The following is a 26,196-nucleotide window of genomic DNA, read 5'->3' as shown; positions in this document are numbered from 1 at the left end:
GAGCTATCCTCAGAGCTGTCCTGCTAATCTGGGTGGGGGTGGGCAGCAGGCAGCCCCTCAGAGAACAGGACGCCAACTCCAGCCCCGTTTGTCCCTTTCAGGCTGCACCATCCGAGGCTGGGAGCACTGAGGTGGGGCCGTCCCAGCCTCGGATGGTGCAGAGGGGAATTGCCCGGCCCATCCCTGCTGGCACAGTCTGTTGAGGAGGGCACTGAGCTCCGAGGCGTAGCAATGGGGCCAAGTCTGCTGGTCTGGAGGTGCTAGGATGGGATTCCCCACATCCTGGATTGCACCCGTTTTCTGTTTGCCGCCTCATTTCTGGTCTGCCCCGTCCGTTCTGCCCTGGACCTGGGCAAGTGCTCAGGGAGCAGCCGGGCTGAGGTGGGATCCACTCTCCCAAACTCCAAATCCTGTCGGGCCCCTCAGGGCTGAGCACCCGCCTCTGCCAGGGCCGTGCTGGGACAGGCTTGGAGGTGGGTCTGGCTGTGGGGCTGTCCGGGGGCTCCAGGTCAGGCACTGGAAGCTCCACTGGGTCCGAAGCTGGCCAGTGTTGGGTCAGACGGCTGTGCCTCCCCACCCCACTGTGGCAGAGGAGATCGGGGTTCCTTGGGTGGACACACGGCCAGAAGGGTGAGTGCAGGGCCAGGAGGGATGGACAGGAGCCCGGGGAAGGCCCCACAGTAGAGCTGGGCTGGAGGACTCATCTGAGGCCTTTGTCTCCCCAACCCTGGCCCGGATTGCCCTTGGTGAGCTGGGAACACCCAGAGGCCCACCCCACCTGCCACTGGGCCACAGCATGACACACTCTCAGGAGGGGGGATTGGGTGGCCTCACAGGGGTGGCCAAGGGCCACAGGGGCCACAGGAAGGACGTTGAGGCAGAGGGAACAGCAGGAGCTTGCAAGGGGAGGCCCCGTGTGTCACAGGGGACAGCCCTGTTCAGAGCCAGGCCCTGACAGGACGGGAGGGGGTGCAAAGCCATACCCTACATGACCCACCCCGGGTGCGCCCCATCTCGATGTCTGTCCCCCTCCGGCTGGCTTGTCTGGCTCTTGACAGTACAGTGGGGGGGTGCATAGGACACCTGGACATGGCATTCACCTCCAGGCTGGTGGTCAGAAAGCCATGGCCAGGCTGGTCCTTGGCCCCCGACCCCAGCCTGGCCCAGGCAATGCGAGGTGCCAAGGTGGCCCTGGACTGACTGGGCCCCTCTGTCTTCAGGGGCCAGACCCAAGAGGACACAGAGGCTGAGCATGGAGCCCTGGGACCTGCTGAGACTCCCCCTGGAGAGGGTGAGCTGGGGACACAGGGGACCGATGTCAGCACAGCCACAGCCGGAGCACGGGCATCAGGGTTAATGAGGCCGAACCACCGCCACCCACCTCAGCCCCCATCTGCTGGGAGATAAATGTGCCCTCCTCGGCCTGGGGCCCTGCTTGGGCCCATCTGCCACCTGCTCCCCCACGTCCCTCAGCCTCTGGCCAGCTGTGGCCCAGGCGAGGCGTGGTCCTCGCACATTTTGGGCCCCCATGCCCCACCTAGCCTCTAAGTGACTACATCCCCCAGAGTCCACACACGGGAACACCCACTCCTGCCTGCTCTCTGCTCTCTTGGACTCTGCACCCAAAGTGGGGACAGCTGCTCCAGGTGCAGACGTCAGCTGGGGTTCAGAAAACCCAGATGGACAGAGTCAGGGGCTGCCCAGCTGGCTCTGTGCCTGCCAGCGACGGGTGCTATGTGGCCTGGGGCAGCAGCCTGATCTCTCTGAGCCTCTGGTTCCTCTGGTGTGGCGTGTGTTCAGTTGTGGATAGTTGTCGGGGCTCTGCTGTGGGGACAAGGCCGGAGGACGCCCACTGTCATTGTCATTGCTGGTGTAAGCCAGCTGATATTCAGTGGAGGCCACTGGCCCTCAGACGCCACCTCCCAGCCTGTCCCGGCCCCAGGCAAGGGCCCACAGCCCCAGGCCTCTCCACTTCCCTGCAGACTAGGCACCTAATATGTGTGTCCGTGAAATGAAGGTGGCCTGGCCTTCCCTTCAGGGTCCTGGGAGGGGACATGGGTTCATAATTGCCCAAGATACCCACAGCCTTACCCCTCCCCAGGAGCAGAATGGAGACAGCCAGCACTCAGGGGACTGGCGGGGGCCCAGCAGGGACTCGCTCCCCTTCCCTGTGAGGAGCAGGAAGTACCAGGAAGGTGCTGAGGCTGAGAGGAGGCCACGGGAGGGTAGCCACTCCCCACTGGACAGCGCCGACGTACGGGTGCAGGTGCCGCGCACGGTAGGTGCCCCGACGGCAAAGCCAGGCCGAGAGCGGAGACCTTGGCAACCAGGCCCCAACTCCACTGCCAGCCAGCGGAGCCAGGCCAGGCCCGGGCACTCCGGGAGGCAGGGGTCCCTCCCCAGCGCACTTGGCGCAGGGCTGTCCCGGGACCCTGGTGGGGTTCCGTGCATGGCCGCGGGTTTAGCATTGTGGGTGCACCTGCCTCAGGCCCGGGCCACCAAGGAGTCTCCCAGGGACTGCCCTGGGCTCTTCTGCATGGAAAGCCCTGTCTCTCCTTGGGCCTCAGTTTCCCTCTTGTTCACCACTTGGGCGGGCTGGCTCTTCTCAGTTTTCAGGTGGCCTCTCTCTCTGACCCCAGCCCCCACCCTCCCTCACTGGGATCCTCCAGACCCATCTGCTGGTCGCAGGAGTGTGTCCCTGAAAGGGAATGGCTGCCTCCATTGTGAGAGCCAGTCTGCACAGGTGCCCCGATGGGGTACCCCTTCCTGAGGCGGCTCTTGGAGGCTCTGGCCAGTGAGGTCAAGCTTGTACCCTAGCAGGGCCCCAGAGAGGTGGATGAAGCCAACACAATCCCTGGGGGAATCCCTGGGTTTCTGATACCTGGCGGGGTCCCTGAGCAGAGGGGCCTGTGGGGCACCCAAGGGGCAGGTGGGAAGCCTCCAAGCCATGCCCACGGTCAGGCCCTGGGGTGGAGACAGCAGGTGCGGCAGCTCCAGCTGGGCCAAGGTGCTGGGGCTTCTCCAAGTCTGGCGGGGGCCAGGGCAGGACCGATGGCCAGTGGGCTTGTGGAGGGGATGCCGCTGGATGGCTTGTGCCCGGCTGCAGAGCCCTTGGTGAGGGGACAGCAAGGGGCTGGGTCCACCCAGGGCTCCTCCTGGTCAGGGGCTGGGAGGCCCCACCCCGCGCTGCCCCACCTGGGCTCAGGGTCACGAGTTGAGCTACACTGGAGGCTTTGCGGGGGCAGAGGGTCAGAGCCCAGCAAGCATCAGCAGTGCAGCCTAGGGGCTACCCCAAGTTCTCAGGGCTAGCCAGGAGCCCCTGCATTGCTGCGGCACACAGCGGTGGGGGAGGGGTGTGGCAGTGGCACTGACTGCCAAGCGTGTGGGGGACGGATTCAGGACAGACAGATGGGGGTCAGGCTCAGGGACGGCAAGGGAACGGGACAGGCCGGGGCTCTTGACTGCTGGCAGGTGTCCGCTGTCCAGGGGCCCCTCCAGCCACAGGGGAGCCAGTTGGCATTCAAGGACACAGACGGGCCGAGTCCGGGTTCAGAGGTCATCCTGGAGCTCCCCCGAGCAGGGCGGCTGGGTCCAAAGCACTAGAAATGAGTCTGAAACAGTTCCCCATGGCTCCAACCTGCAGAGTGCATGGGTGCCAGGCTGGGATGCCCGTCCTTCCCGCCAGCAGGGCGCAGCCTACCTTCCCCTCATTCTACCCCAGCACTGCCCGACCCTCTGGGCAGGGTTCATCCCAGGGAGCACCTGATCAGGCCTTCCTGGGGATCCCAGTGGCCCCCTAGCCTCCCTGGGACTGGAGGGAGGAGCAGGACTGGGACCCAGACACCTGCCCTGTCCACAGCTAGTCCTGTCCATCGTATCTGGGCCTCCAAGGAAGGAGCGGGAGGCTGGCAGTATGTGTGGGACAGGCCAGAGTCAGCCAGCCTCAGGGGCAGGTGGCTTTGTAGGAAGCAGAGGCTTTGGGCTCGCCTCATGTGCCCCAGTAAACTGCCCTGGGCCTGGGCTGGCGGGGCCAGGGGACACAGTTCCAGTTGTCCGGCTGCCTGGCCCAGCACTCTGGAGGCCTTGGCCAAGGAGCCCTCACCTGCCTCAGGTTCTGCTCCTCTGGCCCACTGAAGGGCAGGATGCCCGGGACAGCCAAGATCCTGGCACCAGAAAGACGGGGTCCCCGGGTCTGTGAGGATGTGCCAGGGCCTCCTGGTTCTCTGCTGACCTGAACCCCACTGGCCTTCCTGAGGTCAGGGCCGTCTGCGCCCTGGTGGCAGCCTGCGTGGGTGGCTGGGGGACACACCCCTGGGCAGTGGTGGCCGTGTGGGCCCCACCCTCTGCTGGGGTCCTCAGGGGAGGGTGTTCACCTCTGAGCTGAGGTCCTCGTCTGCCAAGTGCAGCTGATGCTGACACTGTGCCATTGCTTGTCGACCAGCCAGCCCCTGCCCCTCCACACCCTGTGCCCCGACAGCGCAGGGGCCCGGCAGCCAGCGCATTCGGGCTTTGGGGTCTGAGCAGGTGCAGCTGGGTGTGGTCTGGGGGTCCAGAGAACTCATTCTGGGGCAGAGGGCAGGGGGCAGGACAGGGTTGGCCTCAGAGGCTGGGGACAGTGTGGTTCCAGCCAGGAATGAGACAGAGGGGCAGCAGGCAGCAGGCTGGAGCTGAGCTGGCCAGGAGGCCTGAGCCAGGGCACTGGGGAGCCACCGAGGGCTGTGGGGCAGGAAGGGCCAGCCCAAACAGAGGAGTCCAGATGGGGAGGACAGCAGCCTACCCAGCTCCTCTGCACCTGCCTCCAGAGTCAGGCTGAAGAAAGAGGTGGCTTACCCCAGCTGGCCTAGCTCCAGAGGGAGGCCCAGGGACCCGGGTGTCATCGGAAAAAGGGCTCTTCAGCAGGCTGTCCGCCCACACAGCCCTCCAGCATGTCCGCCCACAGGTGTGGGGGGAGGCTCGCTGCTGCACTCGCTGGGGAGTAAACACTCCCCAGGAGTGTGTGTGTGTGTGTGCGCGTGTGTGTGAGCCCGTGTGTGTGCATGCGCTTAAGTGAGAGAGGCGGTACTAGGAGGGCTGCGCCTCGCCCAGGATCCTATTTAAGCCTCAGGCATCCCAACCTCGGGGCAGCACTTGGCACTCTGGGCAGGGCGGCGGTGGTCCTGGGCACCCTGGGTCCTGCCTGGCCTCTTGTGTGGCCAAGCACCCAGCGTGGCTCCTGCTGCTGTGGAGAGAGCCTGTGATCTGTGTGAGTCTGGGATACCTGGGTTCCTGACAGGGGGAGGCTAGGGGAGCACACGTGCCTCCGTGAAGCCAGGTGGGGTGGACCTGGTCAGAGTATGTTTCCCTCCTCCGTGGGAGAAACTGGGCTTGCACTAAAGCAAAAGAGACCGGAGTCAGACTTGAGGAAGAACTCTGAGAGCTTCAGGAAGGAGGGAGCCAGGGCTTCGGATAAGGGAGAGGTTAGAGCAGGCAAGTGGGACCCCAAGTCCCCCTGGACGTGTTCTTTTTTTTTTTTTTTTTTTTGAGACGGAGTTTCGCTCTTTTTACCCAGGCTGGAGTGCAATGGCGCGATCTTGGCTCACCGCAACCTCCGCCTCCTGGGTTCAGGCAATTCTCCTGCCTCAGCCTCCTGAGTAGCTGGGATTACAGGCACGCACCACCATGCCCAGCTAGTTTTTTGTATTTTTAGTAGAGACGGGGTTTCACCATGTTGGCCAGGATGGTCTCGATCTCTTGACCTTGTGATCCACCCGCCTCGGCCTCCGAAAGTGCTGGGATTACAGGCTTGAGCCACCGCGCCCGGCGCCTGGACGTGTTCTACTGGGACCTAAATGCAGGGGCAGCTGGCCTTGGGTCCCAGGGTCCTGCCCCTCAGGGGCTCAAAACTGGAGCCTCTCCCCATACCAGCCACGGTTTTGCACCTATGGTCTTGGACCCCTGCCCACGTGAGGGATGCATTAGCCCCTGAACAGGTGGCGCCGGCCTCAGGGAAGGGAAGGGCTGCCTGGCATGGGACCCTGGAAGCGGCTGTGCCGCGGAGCCTGGGACATGGCCCCTGATGGGTCCTGCCTTTCCCAGGAGGGCCCTTGCTCAGTTCCCCTAGGCCCTGGGTCACCGGGGGAAGTGAAGCTTGGCCAGATGCAGCTGTATCCAAGGTCACCACAGCCGGGGAGCCAGTCCCTTTTAGACCAGGAGGCCACATCCTCCCTGGGAGTTACCTGTGTAGCTCCCCCGCTGCTACCCTCTGCCTGGCCCTGTGCCTGCAGCCCTCCCCGAAGCCTGGGGCAGTTCTCCCCACCCTCCTGGCTAGGGAGTGGGGGCAGTGGGGGTGATACCACAGGCCTGAGCCAGGCCACAGGAGGTAGGAGCCCTGCAGGGAGAAGGGGGTGCTAGAATTCCCCCTCCCCTGCTCTGCCTCAGGGATAGGAGCTATTGTGACAGCTGGGGAGTGACTACAGAGCCTGGAGCCCCGTGGGGTCTCTCCTAAAACAGGGCGGCCCACGGGCCCATGGCTCAGCTCAGGGGTCTTTTTTGCTCCAGTGTGACCTTGGGTAGGTCACACGCGTCTCTGGACCTCTCTTTCCTGTGCCCTGGGCTGGTCCCAGCAGCTGTCTGTCTCCTGGGCTGGGGGTCAGGTGTCAGGAGTTCCAGGCAGCGTGGGGCACCCAGGAGGCGGCATCTCTGCCCACATCGTGTCTTTTATTAACTCCGTTAGCTGAGAGCCCAGCACTGAGCGGGCCTGGAAGAGGCCCCTAGCTGTGAGATGGACAGGCGGGGCCGGGCGGTGTGCGCCAGCGCTGATGGGCAGGTGGACGGGGCCTTGGAACCATCACAGCCACCCCTCAGCCCCGGGGCCCCGACCAGGCCCCGAGGCTGGGTCACAGGGTGGACCTGCTTCGGTTGGGCCCCTCAGGTGGCCACAGGAGACACACCCTCCAGCCTCCCTTGTTTGGATGTGTAGACTGAGGCCAGGGTGGGGTCCATTCCTTCCACGTTCATTGATGCAGCAGACACCGGTGAGGACTAAGTGCGGCAGGGACACGGGGAGCTGGTGGCAGGGCTGACAGAGGGCGTGGCAGGCACAGTGCAGGAGGCAAGGGAGGCTTCCAGGATGTCTGGGGAGGGTGGGCAGGTGATGACCAAGGCCTGGACTGGGCTGGCAGCCACAGGAAGGGAGAAGCCTACGGGAGTCGGCAGGTGCCGGAGGTGGCACGTCTTGGGGAGGGATAGCCGGCAGGTGCAGGTGCGGGTCCCGACCTTGGCCAGGGTCTCAGAAGTGTGTGGCCCCAGCAAGCAGCCCCTGTCTTGTGCAGGGGCTGGGGGTGCTGTGGGACTTTGGCCACAGTGACCCCACTGCCTCCCCAGAGCATCCCGAGGGCCCCGTCCTCTGACGAGGAGTGCTTCTTTGACCTGCTGACCAAGTTCCAGAGCAGCCGCATGGATGACCAGCGCTGTCCCCTGGAAGACGGCCAGGCTGGGGCTGCCGAGGCCACAGCTGCCCCCACCCTGGAGGACAGGATCGGTGAGTGTCCCGCTCAGCTGGGCCCTCACCTTGGGCTTATCTGCAGGGGCCAGGACCAGGGCTCCCATCCTGCTTCCAGGGAGGAGCTTTCAGGGGACAGACCAGCAGGCCAGCTGCAGAGCACCCCTGTTACCGGGTGCACCCTCCCGGCCTCCAGAGAGCGGCATCCCAGAAAGTGTGGAATCAGCCCGCCCACCAGAACACGCTGTCAGGGCTCCTGCGCAGCCTTGGAGCGGGTGTGGGAAGCCGCATTCTCCTCCTGTCACCCTTGAAAGCCCCGGAGGTGGGTGTGGGAGCCACAGCAGGGGCAGCAGCAGAGAGCCGCCCAGGCCAGGCAGCGGAGACTCCCCCGGGAGCCTTGGGCCCCGGAGCACCGTGGGCTGGGTTGGGCTCAGAGGTCAGCGCTCACCGTGGCTACAGCCCGAGCCCCAAGCCTGAACCCAAACTGAGTTCCAGGCCTCACCCTCCGCCCCCTGCAGCTCAGACCTCGATGACTGCCTCGCCCCAGACTGAGGAATTCTTCGACCTCATCGCTAGCTCCCAGAGCCGCAGGCTGGATGACCAGCGGGCCAGTGTGGGCAGCCTGCCGGGACTGCGAATCACCCACAGCAATGCGGGGCACCTCCGAGGGCACGGGGAGCCGCAGGAGCCGGAGGATGACTTCTTCAACATGCTCATCAAGTACCAGGTGGGCTGCGGCCGGGGCGGGCTTGGCTCACGGCCCCCTTGCCATCCATGGTGGAGGCAGCAAGTGGGTCCTGGGGTGTGAGGTCCCTCCGTCTCAGGCCAGATCTGGGGGACTCAGCTAGTATCACCAGATGACCAGGGGCGCCTGAGCCTGAAGCCCTACTCTTGGGAGCTCCAGGCTGCTGGGGAGACCAGAGATCCCCACAGAAGGCAACCCCAGGACACCCCCAGGCTGGGCTACCCCGCTGCTGCACAGGAACTCAGGGCAGGTCCTGGAGCTGGTGGCCTCAGGTATTCCCCACCATTCCTCCATAGCCTCCACACCCAGCAAGGAAAGCACCCTAAGAGTGGGGAGGGCAGGGAGACCCAGGGCTGCTGGCCGGCTGGCAGGTCAAAGGCGGGGACCATCCAGGTACCCATGCAGTGGACAGCAGCGGCAGAGGGTCCGGCCCCAGAGGGCAGAGCCACGGCCGGGCTCCAGTCCGGCAGCCACACTGAGGGTGCCCTCCCCACCTGTGTAGGGGTGAACCAGGTAGGGCATCCGGCTTGGGGACGGCTGAGCTAAGCTGTCCCAACCGGGACCTCAAACTCTGGGGATCGTGCCATCCCTGTAGGGGGTGCAGCCACTGCTGGGAAGGGTTTCAGGGCCCGCAGACTCGGGAACAAGCCGGGGTGGAGGCAGCTTGGCCCACCCATGCACCAAGCCAGCAAGTTTCCAGGTCTGCCGTCCTCCCCACAGCAGAGAGGAAACCGTAGCCCAGGGCCAGGTGTCCGACCAGCCACCTCCAAACCAACCCCACACAAGAGGCCCAGAGCCCCCCGTTCGCTTGCATGCCTGCGCCAGCTCCCGACCCTCCTGCTCCAGGTCCTTCAGAGAAGCCCAGACGCCCCCTTGGCCCCCTGGCCTTCACACTGGAGCAAGCGAGGCCCACAGGGTCAGCCACCTGGCCCAAGGGGGAACCCTGGGGAGCCCCATGCTTTGAGCTCTGGGAGCTGAGACCCCAGGCCTGCCGGGTCAGCCCCAGCTTCCAGGGCCAGGCAGAGGGACGGCCATGCATGCCTGACCCTGGGGATCAGCAGATCTGGGGAACAGGTCTCCAATGCCACCCTGGCCACTGTGTCCTGGGCCTGGCGCACCCACGCCCAATGGGAACCACTGAACCTGCTTTTCTGGGTGGGCCTGCCCTGGGCTCCTGGGGTGGGGGAGAGAGAGGCCTCCAGAAGCTGCCTCAGGGTCTGGGCTCCCAGCACAAGACCCCAGCTCAAGGCAGGCCCCAGAGCCAATTTCCTGGGTGGACACGAGGAGGCCCAGAACGGGCCCATGAGCAGTGCACGCCAGCCCTCCGGAACCGCCATTGTCCACCTGACCCCGGACCAGGGGAGGGTGAGGCCGCCAACCGCGCGTGTGTCCACCCAGTCCTCCAGGATCGATGACCAGCGCTGCCCACCGCCCGACGTGCTGCCTCGGGGCCCCACCATGCCTGACGAGGACTTCTTCAGCCTCATCCAGAGGGTGCAGGCCAAGCGCATGGACGAGCAGCGAGTGGACCTCGCGGGGGGCCTGGAGCAGGGGGCGGGTGACCTGCCCGAGCCCCAGCAGCAGTGCCAGCCCGGTACCAGCTAAGGCCCTGCACCCACCGCCAGGCCCACCCTGCCCCCACTTCCGGATGCTGGGCTCACAGTCACAGACACGACCTCCCGAGGCCATCGCCGAGGACAGGCACTGGGCATGCAGCCCCACGGCCTCCCTGACCCAGGGTGGCAGGCTCAGGCCAAGCTGCCCATGGAGGGAGGGCGTGCTTCCATCTTGGGCTGGGCCCCCATGGCTCTCAGCTCCCTCCCCTGGCCCCGCCACATGCCGGACAGGGCCTTTGGCATATCGGCCCCAGCCCAGTGCTGTGCAGACTGCCCCACCCTCTTCCCCAAGCCCTTCCCACTCTGCCGTGCCCTGCCAAATGTGAAACCCTGGTGTCTCCCCAACTCTCCCCAAAGGTGTCTCCGAGCCTTTTCTCAGGGCCACCGTGTTCTGTCCCCCCAGAGCTGGCCCTTGGATGGCCCTGTGGCAGGCATGCTCCTCCCTCCAGCTTCGTCCCCATGCAGGGGTCCCTCCAAGTCTATCTCCCCACTCCTGCCCCAGCTGGAGGAGGAAGAGGTCAGAGACTACAGAAGGCCCCTCAGACCAGTCATGGCAGACCAGGCTGCAGCGCCAGCCCTCAGGGTCCCCCCACCTGAGTCCCAGGGCCTCGACGGGGGCTGGGGCTGTCTCTAGAGCAGAGAGAACGGCCGGCCATGAACGTCGACCTTCGAAAACCCCAAGCCAGAAGAAGGGCAGGGCCTGGCCCTAGGGATGGTAGCTGGCAGCGGGAACAGTGCCCGGTCAGGGTGGGAGGCAGCACCAGGCTCTGTGACCCTCACCCGAATCGGGGGTCAGTGGAAACGGGAGGCTTCGTTCAGCTCAACCCTGCAGACCCCCCAGATGAGAACTCCCTCCTCCCACCAGCTGGGGGAGATGACATCACCGCTGTCTCCCCATCAGGAGGGGCCCACAGGTCACCGAGCGCAAGACCCTGTGACCCGCAGGAACTGCCAGAGCCTGAGATGGGCCTGAGGTCGCCTGCTCCTGTCCATACCCAGCCTTGGCACCTCCCGAGTGCCACAGGCCCTGCCATGGCCCCACACCCCCCGGGGCTGGCAGTTCCATCCAGGAGGGTGCCTCCAGGCCCCGCTCTCAGGCCGGGGTGGAGAGGAGTCCTGGGCCCAACAAGGTGACCCACTTCTGGAGGGGCAGGGCCACACCCGAGGGCAGGGACAGATGCCCAAACACAGGGCCTCCCGGACGCGGCAGCGCCCTGCATACTTGAATGTACATGCGTATTTATTGCTCACGTGTCTGTGCCACGTTGTCAGTGGGTCCTTTCCAACCCAAAAGGTACATTTGTTTTTCTGTTTTTTCCTGAGAAATAAAGTTGGCCAAGTGAGTGTGGCCCGTGTGGGCTTAATGCCAGGGGTGGCCTGGCCCGGGTAAGAGGCTGCACTGGGCACAGTGTCCACAGACACCACTGTCTGGGCCCTGGAGACCTCAGAGAGATGGAGTTCCCAAATTAGCCAGGCGTGGTGGTGGGCACCTGTAGTCTCAGCTACTCAGGAGGCTAGGGCAGGAGAACTGCTTGAACCCGGGAGGTGGAGGTTGTCATGAGCTGAGATCACACCATTGCACTCCAGCCTGGTGACAGAGACGCCATCTCAAAAAAAAAAAAAAAAAAAAAATGGAGTTTCCATTGCATTTAACCATGGGGCAGCTGGGGCGCAGAGGGGTGAAGTGGCTGTCAGCTGTCACCTCTGACCCCTGCACCTGCCTCCTCACACGCCCGGCCCCTGGAGGGACAGAGCATGCTCTGAGCTGCCGGGGGTGGCCCTCCAGCAGCCCTCCCCTGTCCCCCACCCCCATCAGCCCCACTGCTGCCACCCACCCTGCAATTAGGGGAGGGCGGTTCTTCCCTGGAGTCTGACCCGACCCGGTTAGGCTCAGGATCTGGGCTCTGAGGTGCAATGGAGGAGCTGGAGGCAGATGGGCAGTCTTGGCGCTTGTCCGGGTGATGCCTGTGGCAGGCAGCACGCCCACGGAGCCCCATCAGGGGACACACAGCCAAGCTGAGCAGTCGGGCTCCCCCTTGGCTCTGCCCATCTGGCCACGTTGGCAGCCACAGCCCCTCTGTGCTGGTTGGCTCCGTTGCCGCCTCCACCCCTGAAGGGGCCTTGGGAACCAGAATGGACAAGGACTCCAGGTCCGGGGTCCTAGGCTGCTTGTGGGCAGTGGCCCAGGCACACAGGGTCCAAGTCACCTCGAAGGGCCTGGGACCACTCACAGCAGGGAGGCGCAGCCATGCCCCCATGCTGCTGGCTGGCTGGCACCTGGGACAGCCTCTGAAGGTGCGGCTGGGAGCCTTCTTGGAGAGGCATGCTACACAGATGCCCAGGCCAGCAGCCATCCCCGGGAGGCAGGGATGTCCCAGAGGGGTGGTGGGTGCAGAGTAGGGGCGATGAGGATGACAAAGCCCCTGGCAGAAACCTGGCTGTGGGAGTGGGGCTGGGGGGAGGGAAGGGCAAGAGACGGGCTCCAGGGTACCTCAGGCAGGAGCTGGTGGGATGCATCTGGCTCGGGGGTGGAACAGAACTTTACTCCCTAGTAACGTGCCAGCCTTGGGAGGGGTGTCCTTCCAGGGCCAGCCTGGACCCAGAGGTGCTGGCAGCAGACACAGAAAGACCTGGTGATCTACCTCCCACCTCCCGGTCTCCATCTCCCCTCTGTAAGAGGAAGGTTGGCCTGAGCAGCTGTCCCCTGTCCAGTTCTGCACTTCCAGGTCTGAACAGCTCCCTGGACCTCCCAACACACTGGTCCAGGCCCCCTGGAGGCAGTGAGGCAGCCAGGCCAAGCCCAGCCCCACGGCCCCTGCACTTCAGGCCCCCAGGAGACCCCTAGCCAGTGCCTCTATGGAGAGCAGGCTGGGGAGCGGGGCTCAGTCCGGAGGAGGGCAGTTTCCACACGTGGCTCAGAGGCTCCAGGTGGGAGTAATAGGGGGTTGTTGGCTGAGAGGGGACGGGGTAATGGAGGCAAAGCCCATGCCACGAGCGCACTGGGAACGATGCCGCTGCGCCCTGGCTTCCCACGGGCTAGGTCCCGCTGGGAGGGGCCGCACTGGGTCCCTGTCGCGCTGTCCTCCTCCACCTCCCACCGCGCCCCATCCTGTCTCTTCCCTGCCAGAGTATGGCGGGTGATTAATGCTGAAGCTCACAAAGCACAGAACATTTCTGCAAATAAACAGGCCCCTTCATTTGCTCACTTTCATAAACACAGGGACATCTGCGGGCAGTCAAACGAGGCTGGAGACAAACCCCACACGCCTCAGAGGCCCCGGGGGCACGCACTGCCCACCAAGGGAGGGAGGCCCAGCTGGCTCCTCAGAGGGATCTGGAGCTCCTGACCCTCAGTCATCAGAGCTGCTGGTCCTTCGTGGGCCAGGGCTCGGGTCTGCACTGGCTCACGGAAGTGTGGATCAGCAGAGCTGTCCAGGGGGACGGCAAGGAGCTTGCAGGGGAAGGCTGAGGCTCACAGGGGTGGTAACCTGACCAAAGCCATGCACCGACAGCCGGGAGGGGGTCCGACTGCACATCCAGCCCCCTCTCCACGCACCCGTGGCCCTTGTGGGCCTATGCAAGGTGACTCCACATAGGAGGAACCATGGTGAGGCCCAGGGTCCTGCGGCTCCAATGTCCCACCCAGCAGCACCAGGGATTCAGAGCAGTCCCTCTAACTCCAGAAAAAGAAACGCCACCAGGGCCGCAGGCCCCGGCACCCGGAAGGGATGTTTGTTTATTGATAGAAAACAGGCCAAGTCCGGAGAAGCCCAGGACCAAAATATCCTTCTGGAAGGCTGAAGTCCCGCAGAGCCGGGAAGCGCAGGGGTCAGCTCAACTCCGTCTTGCCAGGGCGAGTGGGATCCTTGTCCTCACCCACTTCCGGAGCACCAGTGGATGTGGGGGCCCCGGCAGCCTCCAGAACCAGTTCCAGGGCCCCCTCGCCAGCCACACGGCGCACCTGCTCGCCTCTGGCTGCCAGGATCTCTTCAATATTTCTGAGAGGCAGGGAGGCAACGTGGCTCTTCAGGTCCCCTGCCCCCGCCCTGCACTTCAGTCCCCTCAGGGCACCCCATGGCTAGGCCGGAGCTGTGAGCGCCATGCTCAGCACTCCTGTGGCATCAGGCCACAGAGGCACCTGAGACACTGGCCCGTGCACCCCCACCAGCCCTGCGTCTCAGCCGGTAAGCGCCACCTCAGGAAACCAGTCCCACCCTCTATGCACCAGAGGGAAGTCTACACAGCCTTGGGTCTGATGGGAGGACAGCCCCAGCCCCAAGGGCCAGGCACCACCAAGCACCTGGCACGCTGGTCTCAGACCTGCTGCCACTGTTACTGTCCTGTCCTCAGATGAGAACGCGGAGCTCAGAGGGCAAAGGGCACTGCCCAGGACCCCCCAGCCAGGTGGCGGCCAAGCAAGGTGGGGACCAGGCTCCCCACACCACCTCCACTGCTCTCCCAGCAGCCAGGGCCCACGCCCCAAGCCTTGCTATTATGGGCCAGCCACCCCGAGGTGGCAGAGGGCAAGAAAGTACCGCACCAGGGAGGGACAAGGCTGGCAGTGAGGGCAGAGGGCAGGCAAAGAGGCAGGGCCACGGGGCAAGATTTAGCATCTAAAATGTACCCCCTACGTGGGGCAAACTTACACTAAAATGCTGCCTGGGGTTTATAGGAAATTCTCATTTAACTGTGTGTCTTGTATTGACAAGGTGGCTGGATTGCCAAGGTGGGAGCTATAAACCACACTAGGGGAACGTTCCCCGAGGGAGGCCAGGGTCCTTCTGGGTGGGCTCCAGGCCCAGCCCTGGGGTACGGGCCTCACCTCTTTCCATTCAGGTCCGAGAACCAGCCCAGGTTGTCTGCGATTATGTGGTGGTTCTGGCAGCCCGGACAGGTCACAATGACCACGCCTTGGTGATAAGCCAGCTTGGAGATGCGCTTGGAGGACCTAGTCCCACAGACCTGGCTGACAGAACAGCTGGTGAGGCTGTGAGCGCCGCCACGCCCCTCCCGGGAAGACCCACCCCTCGAGGGGTAGCTCCACCCACCTCACCCTCTCCGGGGGAGGCCCCTCCCCTGAAATAGCTCCACCCACCCCACACTCTCTCTTGGGAAGGCCCGCCCATCGCAGGGTAGCTCCACGCACCTCGCCCTCTCTGAGGAAGGCCCCGCCTCCGAGGGATAGCTCCACCCACCCCACGCGCTCTCTAGGGAAGGCCTTCCCCTCGAGGGGTAGCTCCACCCACCTCACCCACTCCTCGGAAGGCCCCGCCTCCGAGGGATAGCTCCACCCACCCCACGCGCTCTCTAGGGAAGGCCTTCCCCTCGAGGGGTAGCTCCACCCACCTCGCCCTCTCTGAAGAAGGCCCCGCCTCTGAGGGATAGCTCCACCCACCCCACGCGCTCTCTAGCGAAGGCCTTCCCCTCGAGGGGTAGCTCCACCCACCTCACCCACTCTGCGGAAGGCCCCGCCCCTGAGAGATAGCTCCACCCATCCCACACCCTCTCTCCGGAAGACCTGCCCCTTGAGGGATAGCTCCACCTACCCCACGCTCTCCAGGGAAGGCCCCGCCCCCTAGTTATAGCTCCACCCACCCCAGCCTAACCACCTCCTGGGAAGGCCCCGCCCCAGGGACAGATTTACGCCTTCTCATGGTCCAACCCCGCTCCCTCCCAGAAGGCCTCACAGTCACCTCGCCCCAAGGGATAGCTCCACCCCTTCCTGTGACTTGACCCCGCCCCTCCCGGAAGACCCCCCCCCCTCCCCTGGGCTGCCTCTCCCTGCAGGCCGTCTCGGGCCAGCTGTGGGTCCGGCCCCGGCTCCGTCCCGCCGCGCGCCCACCTTGCAGGTGTAGACGAGCTGGTAGTGCGCCGCCTCCACGCGTCCCAGCGCCACCTCGGGCCCCGGCCCCGGCTCGGAGCTTGAGCGCCGCCATCCCCAGGCCAAGACCCGCCGCCTGCTTGCGACCTCCGTGCGGGCTCCGCAGCCCCACAGACGCCTCAGGCAGGACCCCCGGGGCTGCACGCGGCACAGCAGCCTCGGCACGCTGCCCAGCGCCGCCCGCAGCATCCCGCCCGCCAACTCGGTCCGCCCAGCTCTGACCCCGCCCCCCCGCCATCTTGGAAGCGGGCACCGGGCGGAAGCAGCCTATCCGGGCCTCCGGACTGGGGCGCGCTGCGCTCTGCCGCCCCCTGGCAGCTTGGTGGGGGCCCTGCGCCCACGTGCTGCCCGCGCCGCGAGGACATCGCGGGTCCGCAGCGAGGAGGGACCGTCGCAGGGCTGCTCGCGAGTGTGGGAGCGGGAATTCGGGTCACCCGAGTTATTTATTTACGTAGCCGGGTTTTCTAACACTTATACAATGCATGCATGTATCGTGCGTTACGTGGTGAAATACAGCAGACCCTCAAGTTACACAAATGCGTGTGCACGGGGTGGCGAGCACCTGCGTGGGCTCCGCAAGCTGAAGGCTGCTTAACAGAACACCCCAACGCTCGGCGGCCCGGCTGGGGCTTTCAGGGCACCAGACTCCTGGTTCCAAGCCCAGGGCGTTAGCACCCCTGGGTGGCGGGGCCGGTGGGCGTGCTCTGGGCCAGGCCCGCGCTGCTGCGGCTAGGAGCCCTCGGTGTCGGTGTTGTCGCTGCCCGTGGTGTTCTCCCTGTCCGCCTCCCCCTGCCGCCAGCCGTTCTGCATCTTCCTGAGGGCACGCTTCCTGCGAAGACACAGGGGTCTCAGGCGCAGACCCGGCTGCCCCTCCCCAGTCCGCTTTGGAGGAGGCTGGGAGCCACCTGCCTACCTGCGGTAGTTCTCAAAACTCTCCTTGAGGCGGCGCCGCTCCTTCTCTGGGGGCTCCCCACTGCTCAGGCCTGCGTTCTGGAGAAGGGGGAAGGCTCAGGCTCTGGCCGGCACCCCGAGGGACCCCAGCCCTTCTCATGCACCCCCCACTGGTCCCTGCAACTGAAGACTGGTGGGGAGGCAGGGAGCCCAGACAGCCTCAGCCCAGCTCAGGGCCAAGCTCACCCTGGGGGGGCCTGCCTATACCCTGGGAGGGGAGCTGGTGTGGGCATCCTGCATTTCAGATGCCAGGACACACCCAGGAGGCCAAGCCACGGCTCCAGCCTGGGCTCCAGGCCTTCGTCTCTACAACAAAGCCCGAGGCAGCCTTTGCTGTCAGGGCTCCTGTGCCAACCTACTCAGGGTTGATGCTGCATCTGCTGTAAAGGCCCCCAAGAAACCAGGACCTGGCACATCCACCTCCAAGCTCCCACAAGCTGCTGCAGTGCCCGAGAAAGGAGGGTGTTCCCCTTCACATCCCAGACACTGCACCCCAAGCACTGAGGACAGAGAACTCGTGGTCACCCCTTAGCCTTCGGGACCACTGCAGGGGGTTCCCAGGGTGAGGAGCCACCCTCCCTGTGATCAGTCACCCTGAGGCCCACAGCTGGGGGAGCCCATCCTGGGACAGCCTTACATGGGGGGTCAGTGAAAGCTGCTCCTGGTGCACAGCTGCAAAGGGCCGCTCCTGGCTCCCACCGACAGCCAGGCCACCTGGAATGGAGAGTCATTCCTGCCAGCTCTGCCCACCCCACCTGCAGGGCCACGCACAGCCGGGCTGCCACACCCCTCCTCGGCACTGCTGACACCCTGTGGGGCTGTCTTCCAAGGCCTGGTGAGACCCCACGTGGGTCCAGTGTACACTACATTCTGTAGGTGACACTGGGGCCTGGGGCCTTGCTTCCCTGTTTATTGCCCCAGGAGGGGCAATGGACAGCAACCCAGGCCCAGCACTCCTGCCAGTGACTGCCTCTCCCTCCCCACCCCAGGGGACACTCGTCCTGCCAACTGGGGCCCCAGGTTCCAACTGGGCTCTGTGGTCTGTTCTCTGGGTGCCATGGCCATTTTACTTATCCCCCAGCCCCAGCTTCCCCGTCTGTGGAGTGCGGAGGGTACAAGCAGAGACAGGCACGTGTCATGGGCTGCCTGCACTGAAGATGGGCCTCGCTTGGGCAGCCGGGAGGCCTCTGGGTGCACAGCTATCACCTCCTCACCTTTGTCTGAGAGTTGGGTGTCCTCCTCCAGTTCCTGAGGGAGCGAGAGCTTCAGAAGAAAGGCAAGATGTCCTGTTAGGCCCCTCTGCCAGGGACTGGACCTGGCCACACTGCCCACCTCAGCTCTTGGCCATCACCATCACCCCCTGCACAGAGCTTCTCAGCAATTCAGGAGCCCAGCGAGGAAGGTCCTGCCATGAGGGTGCCAGGAGGTGGGCACTGTCCTTACCCTTCGAGCTGTCGGAGGCCGTAGTGTGCGGCTGCCTGCTCATCCTCCACCCAGCCCAGCCACCAAGCAGGACCACGTGACAGGGAGTGTGGGGCTGTACCTGGTGGCAGCCTGGGTGAAGGAGGGGCAGCCCTGTGCCGGCTGGGGTCTCACTCACCTCCTGGGAGCTCCTGGGTGAGCCATCATCCAGGTCGGAGCTCTGTGGTCATAGAAAATGGGGTCAGTGGGCTGTGGGGGCCTAGGGCTCCCCAGGCACAGGGCGGACAGGGCAGAGTGGGTTCTTCCAGGGACCCTGGGCATTCCCTCAGCCACCACAGCCCCCTCCATGACCAGAACCACCTGCGAGGCTGCCTGATGGCCAGGCCCAGGCCACACCCCGGCCCTCCAGCCCCACTTCCTGTTGGGGCCCCAATCTGCCCCCGTGCCCTCACCCCACTGCGAGGAGGGGCTCTGTTAGGTTGGGGCCCATCACAGAGGAAGGTTAGGTCGGGAAGGCCAAGGCCAGGGCGTCCAGAGGCTCCATGCTTCCCGAGTCCTGCGTCCCCCCAGCTCCTCTCCCCGCCCCGTGCACCAGGCCCACCAGGACGAGCATCTCCAGCTGCTGCCGCCTGAGCCTGCCCTCCACGGCCAGGAGCTGCGCCTCACGCTGGAACAGCTGCAGCTGCAGCTCGTCAGCCTTCTCGCCCAGCTCCCGCATGTGCTTTCGAAGCGCGTCCTTCTCCTGCAGGCCGCGGGCGTGCAGGGTGTGCAGCTCCTCCCGTGTGGCGATGGCCTGACGGGACAGCACAAGGCCAACCCTCAGTGAGGCGCCCAAGCTCACCCTGGGTCCTTAGCCTGACCACCCAACTCCCAGCAGAGGCCCCGAGGACATCAAGCCGCTGGCTGCAGAGGCCAATCCCAGTCCCTCCCTTTCTGTGCTCCGAGGACATGAAGCCAGCATTTGAGGGATTGTAAAGGTGACAGTTAAGACAATATAAGGAAGGCTCACCCTCGGAATAGTCCCTGCAGCCCTCCTCTGCCTCCTCCCACGACTGCACCCCCGGTGGACACAGCCTGTGCTATGCACCCCTACACGTGCACACAGGATGAATTTTGGATGCGGCTTGATATGGAGAACCAGACCGTCCATAGCTAAGACTCCTTCATGAACACGGTACACTTTACCATCCCTGTCCCCACCGCGGACGCTGAGGTGCAGGAGCAAACGTGCAGACGGACGACGGCCTGACCATCCACGCAGCAGAGGCTGGGAGGGCCTCACCTAACGCCTGCCGCCCAGACTCCAGCAAAGACTGGCAGCTTCCCTAATCCCTGCCCACCCACCTCTCCCACACAGCCCCGAGGGAGGCCCTGCCCTGGGAGCTGCCCCAACCCCCATGGGGGCACAGCTGAACCTGCCCTTTCTTCCCTGCCTTGGGGTGGGCCAGGTGCAAGTGAGGCCCTGGTGGGGCCCCTACAGGAGCTCCGAGCCTGAGCTGCCGTCTCGGGGGCGGGGCTTCCTTTATGGCCCCAGGGGTCTCGTTTTAAGGCTCCTGATTTGGGCAAACTGCCGTCCAGCATTCGCTGAAGCAGCAATGGGGTCCATCAGAAACAACCCCAGAATGGGACTTGGGATGGGACCTGGGAAGCAGACACAGCCCTGTCCTTGCTGCCGCCTCAGCCTCTCAAATGGCTGTGGCCACAGGTGTGGGCCACCATGCCAATTTTTTTTTTTTTTTAGACGGAGTCTCACTCTGTTACCCAGGCTGGAGTGCAGTGGCGTGATCTCAGTTCACTGCAACCACTGCCTCCTGGATTCAAGTGATTCTCCTGCCTCAGTCTCCTGAGTAGCTGGAATTACAGGTGCCCGCTAATACGCCTGGCTATTTTTGTATTTTTAGTAGGGACAGGGTTTCACCATGCTGGCCAGGCTGGTCTTGAACTCCTGACCTCAAGTGATCCACCCACCTCGCCCTTCCAGAGTGTTGGGATTAGAGGGTTGAGCCACCGCATCCAGCCAAGACTGTTTTTCAAGATTAAAAAAAGCTACTGGTAAGATAAATTAAAAGTAAAAAAAAGAAAAGAAAAAAAAGCTGGTAAAACAAGACAGAAGGCTTCCATTTTCATAAAACAAAAGCAAAAAGAAAGAGAAAGAAAGAAAAAAAGATTCTTATGATCCATGTTAGAGGGAAAAAAAGAAAAAAAAGAGGGAGGAAAGAAGGGAGGAAGGGAAGAAAGCAAAGAAAGCAAAAGGAAGGAAGAAAAGGAAAGAGAAAAAATAGAGAAAGGAAGGAAGAAGACGAGAAAGAGGGAAGGGTCAGGGGAAGGGAGGGAGGAGGGGAGGGAGGGAGGGGAGGGAGGGAGGAAGGGAGGAGAGGGGAGGGCAGGGAGAAGGGGAGGGAGGGGAGGGGAGGGAGGGGAGGGGAGGGAGGGGAGGGGAGGGGAGAAGAGAGGGGGAAGGGAGGGAGGGAGGAAGGGAAGAGAGGGGAGGGGAGAAGGGAGGGGGAGGGGAGGGACGGGGAGGGAAGGGGAGGGAAGGGAGATATCTGTTAAGGTGGAGCCGGATGGTAGAAGTTTCCCCTGACAGCAGGCTGGGGTGGGGGAGTATTGACTTCATCAGTTTACTTTTTTTTTTTAGTGTTAGATATTCCTTCTGTCACTTAAAAAACAGGCCAGTGTGTTGGCTTAACCTGCAATCCCAGGGCTTTGGGAGACTGAGGCCAGAGGATTGCTTGAGGCCAGTAGTTTGAGGCCAGCCTGGGTGACATAGCGAGACCCCAGCTCAAAAATAACAAAATAAAGATGAAAAACCCGCTGACAACTGCCCTCAAGGGCTGTGGCCCTGGTGCACCCACCTCGAATGGGGCACTCCGTCCCGCCCCCGTGAGCGCCCACCTGGTCCCGCTCGACGGCAACCTCCTCCATCTGCAGCAGGATGGCCTCGATGCGGTCCTTGTACACCTTGGAGTCCTTGCGCAGGGCCCGGCACTGCAGCTCCAACATCTCCTTCTCCTCCATGCACTGCAGGGGGTAGCAGCTCAGCCCCCAAGGCCTGAGGCTCCCCATTCTGACCCGTGGCGGGTGCTCCAGCTAGGAGCTCAGGAAAGTGGGTCAGGTCAGTTGGGATGTTGGGGAAGGCCATAGGAGTCCCCAGGCCCCTACCGCCCCGCCCTTCCAGACCGCAGCCTCGAAGGGCTCTGCCGCAGGCCTCAGGCACTGCTGTGCCCAGCTACAATGAGCCCATGGCCTTTGCCACGGGGAGCAGGTGAGCCAGCAGTGGGCACCATCCACTGTGCCTCCAGGAGTGGGTGAGTGGAGACGCTGCCCTGGGGTCCCCACACCCCACCTTCCAGAGTGGGTGGAGCTCAGCCCACCCAGCCTGGCGTGGCCCCCAGGACCACGTGTCCCCGCCGGCACTCATACCCGGGCGTGACGGGCCTCGCCCTGGCGGAGGTCCTTGCGCAGGGAGAAGATGGTGCTGGCCTGCTCCTGGTGGCCCCGCAGCGCCTGCCTCCAGTCCTCTTCCAGCACCTGGATATAGGGGCTGCTCCTGTCCAGTTTCCCCTCCTGAAGGGGGCAAAAAGCAATGGCCCAGCTGGGAAGGTCCACGCCGCCCGGCAGGGCTGCACCCGCCCCACCTGCGCCCGCCCCGCCCGCGGCCCCACCTGAACCGATGCCTCCAGCTCCTGCACCCGGGCTTGCAGCAGGGCCTTCTCCTGCTGCAGCTCCCATAGCAGCTCCTGGCTGGGCCGCTGTTCCATGGCGTGCCTGAGCTTAAGCGTGTGTTTCCGCTCCACCTTGCAGTCGTCCTCGGCCTTCATGAGGCTGTGCTTGAGCCGGTCGACCTGCGGAAGGCCTGGTGAGCCCAGCCGTGCGCTCCGGGCGCCGACAGCCGACCCGCGGGCCCCGCCGGGCCAGGCGAGGGGGGCCGCCCTGGTTCCCTGGGGCAGCCGGCGCACCTCCAGCTGCAGGTCGCGGTTGCGCATGAGCGCGGCGCCCTTCTCCTCGCTCTGGCGCGCCAGGCGCATGGCCAGGTCGTAGTTCTCCTCCTTGCAGCGCTTGAGCTCCCGGCTGCCGGCCTCGCACTCCTCCTTGAGCCTCTGCACGCGCTCCTGCTGCTTGCGTAGCAGACTGTCCTTCACCCTCAGCTCCTTGATGAAGTCATCCTTGGAGCTCAGCAGCGCGGTCAGGTCCTGCACCTTCTTCTGCAGCTTCATGACCTCGGTCATCAGCAGCTGCGTCAGGCCTGACTCCCCGGACGCATCTGTGGGCCGGGCCGATGTCAGACAGGGCCCGCTTTCCCCGGCGGTCTGGCTCCGTCACGCCTCGCGCTGTGGCAGGAGCTCAGGGCTGCTAGGCATGTGGGCCTGGCAGACGACCCAGCACCACTGCCCGGCCCCGCCTTCCCCGTCACTCACCGATGATCATGGAGAAGACGCGGGCTGGCTCCTTGCCCGTGACCTTCTTGTACAGTTGCGGGTAGTAGAGCTCTAGGCTCTCGAGGAAGGCCACGTAGCCCTTGTGGCCTGTCCGCTGCAGGATGTCCAGGAGAACACCTGCGGGCCAGAGAGGCTGAACTAGGGGCGGGGCGCTAGCGGGGCAGAGCGCTGGGGTGGGTGGGCCCGGGGGCGGGGAGAGGTGGAGGCTGGGACGCAGAGGAGGTGCGCTGTGGTCTGGGTCGTGGATGACGCACCCTGAGGGTCTAGGTACTAGGCTGGGGGCAAGTGCTGCCCACCCGCCCCTTGGCTGTGTCAGGAGTCCCTGCTGTGGTGGGAGCCCCACGGCCCCTCTTGGCAGCACCGAGCCAGCAAAAGAGGGCTGGGGGGCGGGGGCAGCCACATGTCAGGGTTGAGTTTGCGCCTCACTGGGTGGCCGGGACAAAGCTGGGCAGGGCTCCTCTGGGGTCGAGGGTCAGGGTCGCAGAGCCTGCAGCCACCTCTGAGCAGGCTCCTCGGTTGGGTTTGGGGCCGGGAGCCTGTGGGACAGCACTGACCCACTTTCCGTTTGCGGATGACCAGGTTGGGGTCACTGAGCACCTGCTCCTCATCATCGGGGTTCAGGACCTTGCACTGCCTCAGGTAGGGCGTGATGCGTGAGGGGTCGATGACCGAGGTGAGCGTCACCCGGAAGCCCTCCAGAGCGCTCCAGCACTCATCATCGTTCTCGTAGTCCGACATGGCCCCAGCAGGCAGGCTGGGGAGAGTTGGGGCAGCCACTGAGCGTGACGCCAGCTCCTGCCCCCACCCAGGTCCCGCGCCCACTCCCTTCTCAGATGCTGGGCCAGGGCTCTTGTCAGGGCTGTCAAGGGGATCAGCCCAGGGGCTTCCGGGAGAGATGCCCATCGCCACAGCTGGATCCCCCAGGGAGGCAGCAGGGACACAGTGACCCCCTCATCTTCAGGCCCCTCCACAGCCTTTCCAACCCCTGCTGCTGCCCCTTGGCCACCCGATCACCCAGATATGCAGCCAGGGAGGCACAGATGGGTCCGAGAGAGGAACTCCCCCTTCAGCATGACCCCTCTCTGGCCTCTGCATCCTGGACACTCCCAGTTCGCCCTGGAGCCTGCAAGGACAGCCACCTCCATGGGTGGAGTGGGTGGAGGTGTGAGCATCTGCCTGGCGCTATGGCCAGGCCAAGCTGGGTGAGAGTAGGTTTGCCTGTGACCCTCCCACCAGTGCAGCAGCTGGGGGAGCCAGTCCCTTTGGGACTTCCTCATTCCCCTGATCGACACCCGCTCACATCCCGGCCTGTGCCCTCCCTCCTCCATGGCCGGCTGCTGATGATGCAAGAGTGGCTGCCCAGCCCTGCCACAGCTGCCGGAGTTACTGTACCAGCCGGGAAGAGCTGCCCACAGGAGTGTCTCTGTCAGCCCCCACCCACTGTCCCCACAACGCTGGGAGGGGCTGTCACTGTTGACCCGGCCAGCCAGGAATGCTGCTGGCATTTTCTCCATGCTGCTGGGCACCAGTGAATCCCTGGACTCTTCTCCTGCCCCTAGTGAGGTCCGGCCCCCGGCCACCCCCTCCAGGACCATCTTGCTGGCTGCAACAAAAGAACTACCCATGTTGGGACCAGCCCCTGCTGTCCCTTTCTGCCAGCATGGTGGAAGCCTCCGCCGCTGAAAGCCACTCCCTCCAGGACTGTGACTGGGCCAAGGCAGGGAGCGCCCACACGGTCCTGCCTCCCACGCAAGACCCTGCTCCTCAGACAGCCTCCAGCCTCGCTGGGAAAGCTGGTTTCCAGCCCAAAGGAGCTGGGTCACCTCTCCTGGAGACAAGTTGCCCCAGGCGTGGTCTTTTGAGGATTTTCTCAGCTTCCTGCTGTGCTTTGCCGTCCCATTCAGGCCAGTTTTCACAGACAAGGGACTGAATAGAAGCACCACCCACACGGCGGACAGTCCTGGGAACACTGGGCCCCTTGCTTGCCTCCCCAGCCTGAATCCAGAGTCCCAGCTGCCTCGGCTGGTAACGCCACTGAAATGAACACGTCCATGCCCAGTGGCCGTGAAACAGATGGGGCCGCACGCGGAGGCTGCCCGGCTCCCTGTGGGAGGCCTCAGGCTGCTTTGGGGCATCAGTGCCAGGATCCTGAACGAGACTGACACCAACCTTCCTGGCCACCTTTCAGAAAAGCACCAGACCTACCCACCTAAGGGTCCAGGACCCACCTGACTGCAGACGAACCAGGAGCCTGGGCTGCGGAGCCTCTGGGAGATGCTCCCCGTGACTGCAGGGAAGAGGAGCACGCTGGGACGCCTGTGCACTTCCTGATGGGTTCTGGTTAACTCCACAGTCCCTCAGTCCTCCCACAGAGGGACAGTCCCTGGCGGCCTGCCTTCTGATTCGCCCAGCCTAGGAGGCCCCAAGAGGTGGGGCTGAGGGAAGTGGAAGTCCTCTGCCCTCCAAGGAGGCTGTTCCCTGCACTCCCAGCCTGTCTGGTGGCCAGGGGTCCTGGGGCTACCTTAGAGGCCTAACCCTGGCGCCTGGCAAGTAGAAGAGGGAGCAGAGGCCCCCAGGGGGCCCCGACGAGGTCAGCCCACACCCAGCTGCTTTGCCCTGGTCACAGACTTCTGGAGGCTTCTCAGTGGGGCATGCTCTGTGCGAACACTCACCCTTGCCAGCATCTCAGGACAGCAGGACAGGGCTGGGCCAGCTGGTATGGCAAGGCCCTCAGGGCACATGCAGGGGAGCACACAGCATGACCAGAACACACCTTGGTCACAAAAGGGCTGCAGCCCACCTCATGGCCCCCAGGCGGCCACTGCAGCCTGCCTGGGGCCACAGCACCAGCCACCACCCAGCTGCCCACGGGAGAGACGTCCCTTCCAGAAGTGTCGCTGGACCTTGTTATTTATGCTCATGATGAATCATCCCTGGTCTTCACCAGGATGCACGTGGGGACTAAGGCCACTCCCAGGGTCCCCCAAACCAGCTTCAGAAGGGCCAATGATGGCAGGGCACAGCCCCGCACCCATCCACAGCAGCAGGCAGTAGTCTGCCCTGAACCCTGCGCTTCAGCATGTGGGCTGCCAGAGCTTTATCCCTGGAGGCTTGGGAACCCCCAGGCCCTAGCTCACCCGGTAAACCTGGTTGAACCGAGTTGCCACCCAGCAGCTTTCAGAAGGGGCCACCAGGCCGGAAGGGCAGGAAGCTGGTGCGGTGCTCACCTACCCCTCCCAGCCTCCAGCCCTCGGGCCTCTGCAGGGACAGCACCTGACACCATGCACTGAGGAGTGGACAGTTAGGGTCCTCGTGGGCTCTCGGGGCGGACAGTTAGGGTCCTCCCGGGCTCTCGGGGCGGACAGTTAGGGTCCTCGTGGGCCCTCGGGGCGGACAGTTAGGGTCCTCCCGGGCTCTCGGGGCGGACAGTTAGGGTCCTCGTGGGCCCTCGGGGCGGACAGTTAGGGTCCTCGTGGGCCCTCGGGGCGGACAGTTAGGGTCCTCGTGGGCCCTCGGGGCGGACACTTAGGGTCCTCGTGGGCCCTCGGGGCGGACAGTTAGGGTCCTCGTGGGCCCTCGGGGCGGACACTTAGGGTCCTCGTGGGCCCTCGGGGCGGACACTTAGGGTCCTCGTGGGCCCTCGGGGCGGACACTTAGGGTCC

The 26,196-nt window shown here is 64.3% G+C and overlaps 3 protein-coding genes across 5 annotated transcripts in view; 1 reads left to right on the top strand and 2 right to left on the bottom strand.

Moving 5' to 3' along the window:
* GPSM1 (G protein signaling modulator 1) overlaps positions 1 to 11,189 on the top strand; it is a 28,724-nt gene extending 17,535 nt beyond the window's left edge. For all 3 annotated transcript variants that reach the window (XM_039461471.2, XM_074394507.1, XM_010352181.3), the window contains 5 exons: positions 1,221 to 1,291; positions 2,102 to 2,278; positions 7,363 to 7,519; positions 7,999 to 8,207; positions 9,624 to 11,189. In XM_039461471.2, coding sequence (XP_039317405.2) covers positions 1,221 to 1,291; positions 2,102 to 2,278; positions 7,363 to 7,519; positions 7,999 to 8,207; positions 9,624 to 9,830 — 821 coding nt within the window. In that variant the 3' untranslated portion in view covers positions 9,831 to 11,189. The remainder of the gene's footprint in view (positions 1 to 1,220; positions 1,292 to 2,101; positions 2,279 to 7,362; positions 7,520 to 7,998; positions 8,208 to 9,623) is intronic.
* A 2,374-nt stretch (positions 11,190 to 13,563) lies between these two features.
* On the bottom strand, positions 13,564 to 15,950 carry DNLZ (DNL-type zinc finger). The gene is made up of 3 exons (XM_039461418.2): positions 15,684 to 15,950; positions 14,664 to 14,803; positions 13,564 to 13,839 (listed from the first exon to the last, which is right to left on the bottom strand). The coding sequence occupies exons 1-3, from the start codon at positions 15,909 to 15,911 to the stop codon at positions 13,671 to 13,673; spliced, it is 537 nt and encodes a 178-aa protein (XP_039317352.1). The 5' UTR covers positions 15,912 to 15,950; the 3' UTR covers positions 13,564 to 13,670.
* Positions 15,951 to 16,051: 101 nt separating this feature from the next.
* Positions 16,052 to 24,867, bottom strand: CARD9 (caspase recruitment domain family member 9). The gene is made up of 13 exons (XM_010352180.2): positions 24,763 to 24,867; positions 23,089 to 23,288; positions 22,514 to 22,651; positions 22,055 to 22,359; positions 21,761 to 21,940; positions 21,519 to 21,662; positions 20,991 to 21,116; positions 18,697 to 18,888; positions 18,274 to 18,315; positions 17,888 to 17,936; positions 17,311 to 17,387; positions 16,636 to 16,712; positions 16,052 to 16,551 (listed from the first exon to the last, which is right to left on the bottom strand). The coding sequence occupies exons 2-13, from the start codon at positions 23,270 to 23,272 to the stop codon at positions 16,452 to 16,454; spliced, it is 1,614 nt and encodes a 537-aa protein (XP_010350482.1). The 5' UTR covers positions 23,273 to 23,288; positions 24,763 to 24,867; the 3' UTR covers positions 16,052 to 16,451.
* Between the last annotated feature and the right edge of the window lie 1,329 nt (positions 24,868 to 26,196).

Source organism: Saimiri boliviensis, chromosome 2 (genome assembly GCF_048565385.1).
Source record: "Saimiri boliviensis isolate mSaiBol1 chromosome 2, mSaiBol1.pri, whole genome shotgun sequence".
In the NCBI taxonomy this organism is placed as follows: Eukaryota; Metazoa; Chordata; class Mammalia; order Primates; family Cebidae; genus Saimiri; species Saimiri boliviensis.
This window is presented reverse-complemented; position numbering and strand designations above follow the sequence as displayed.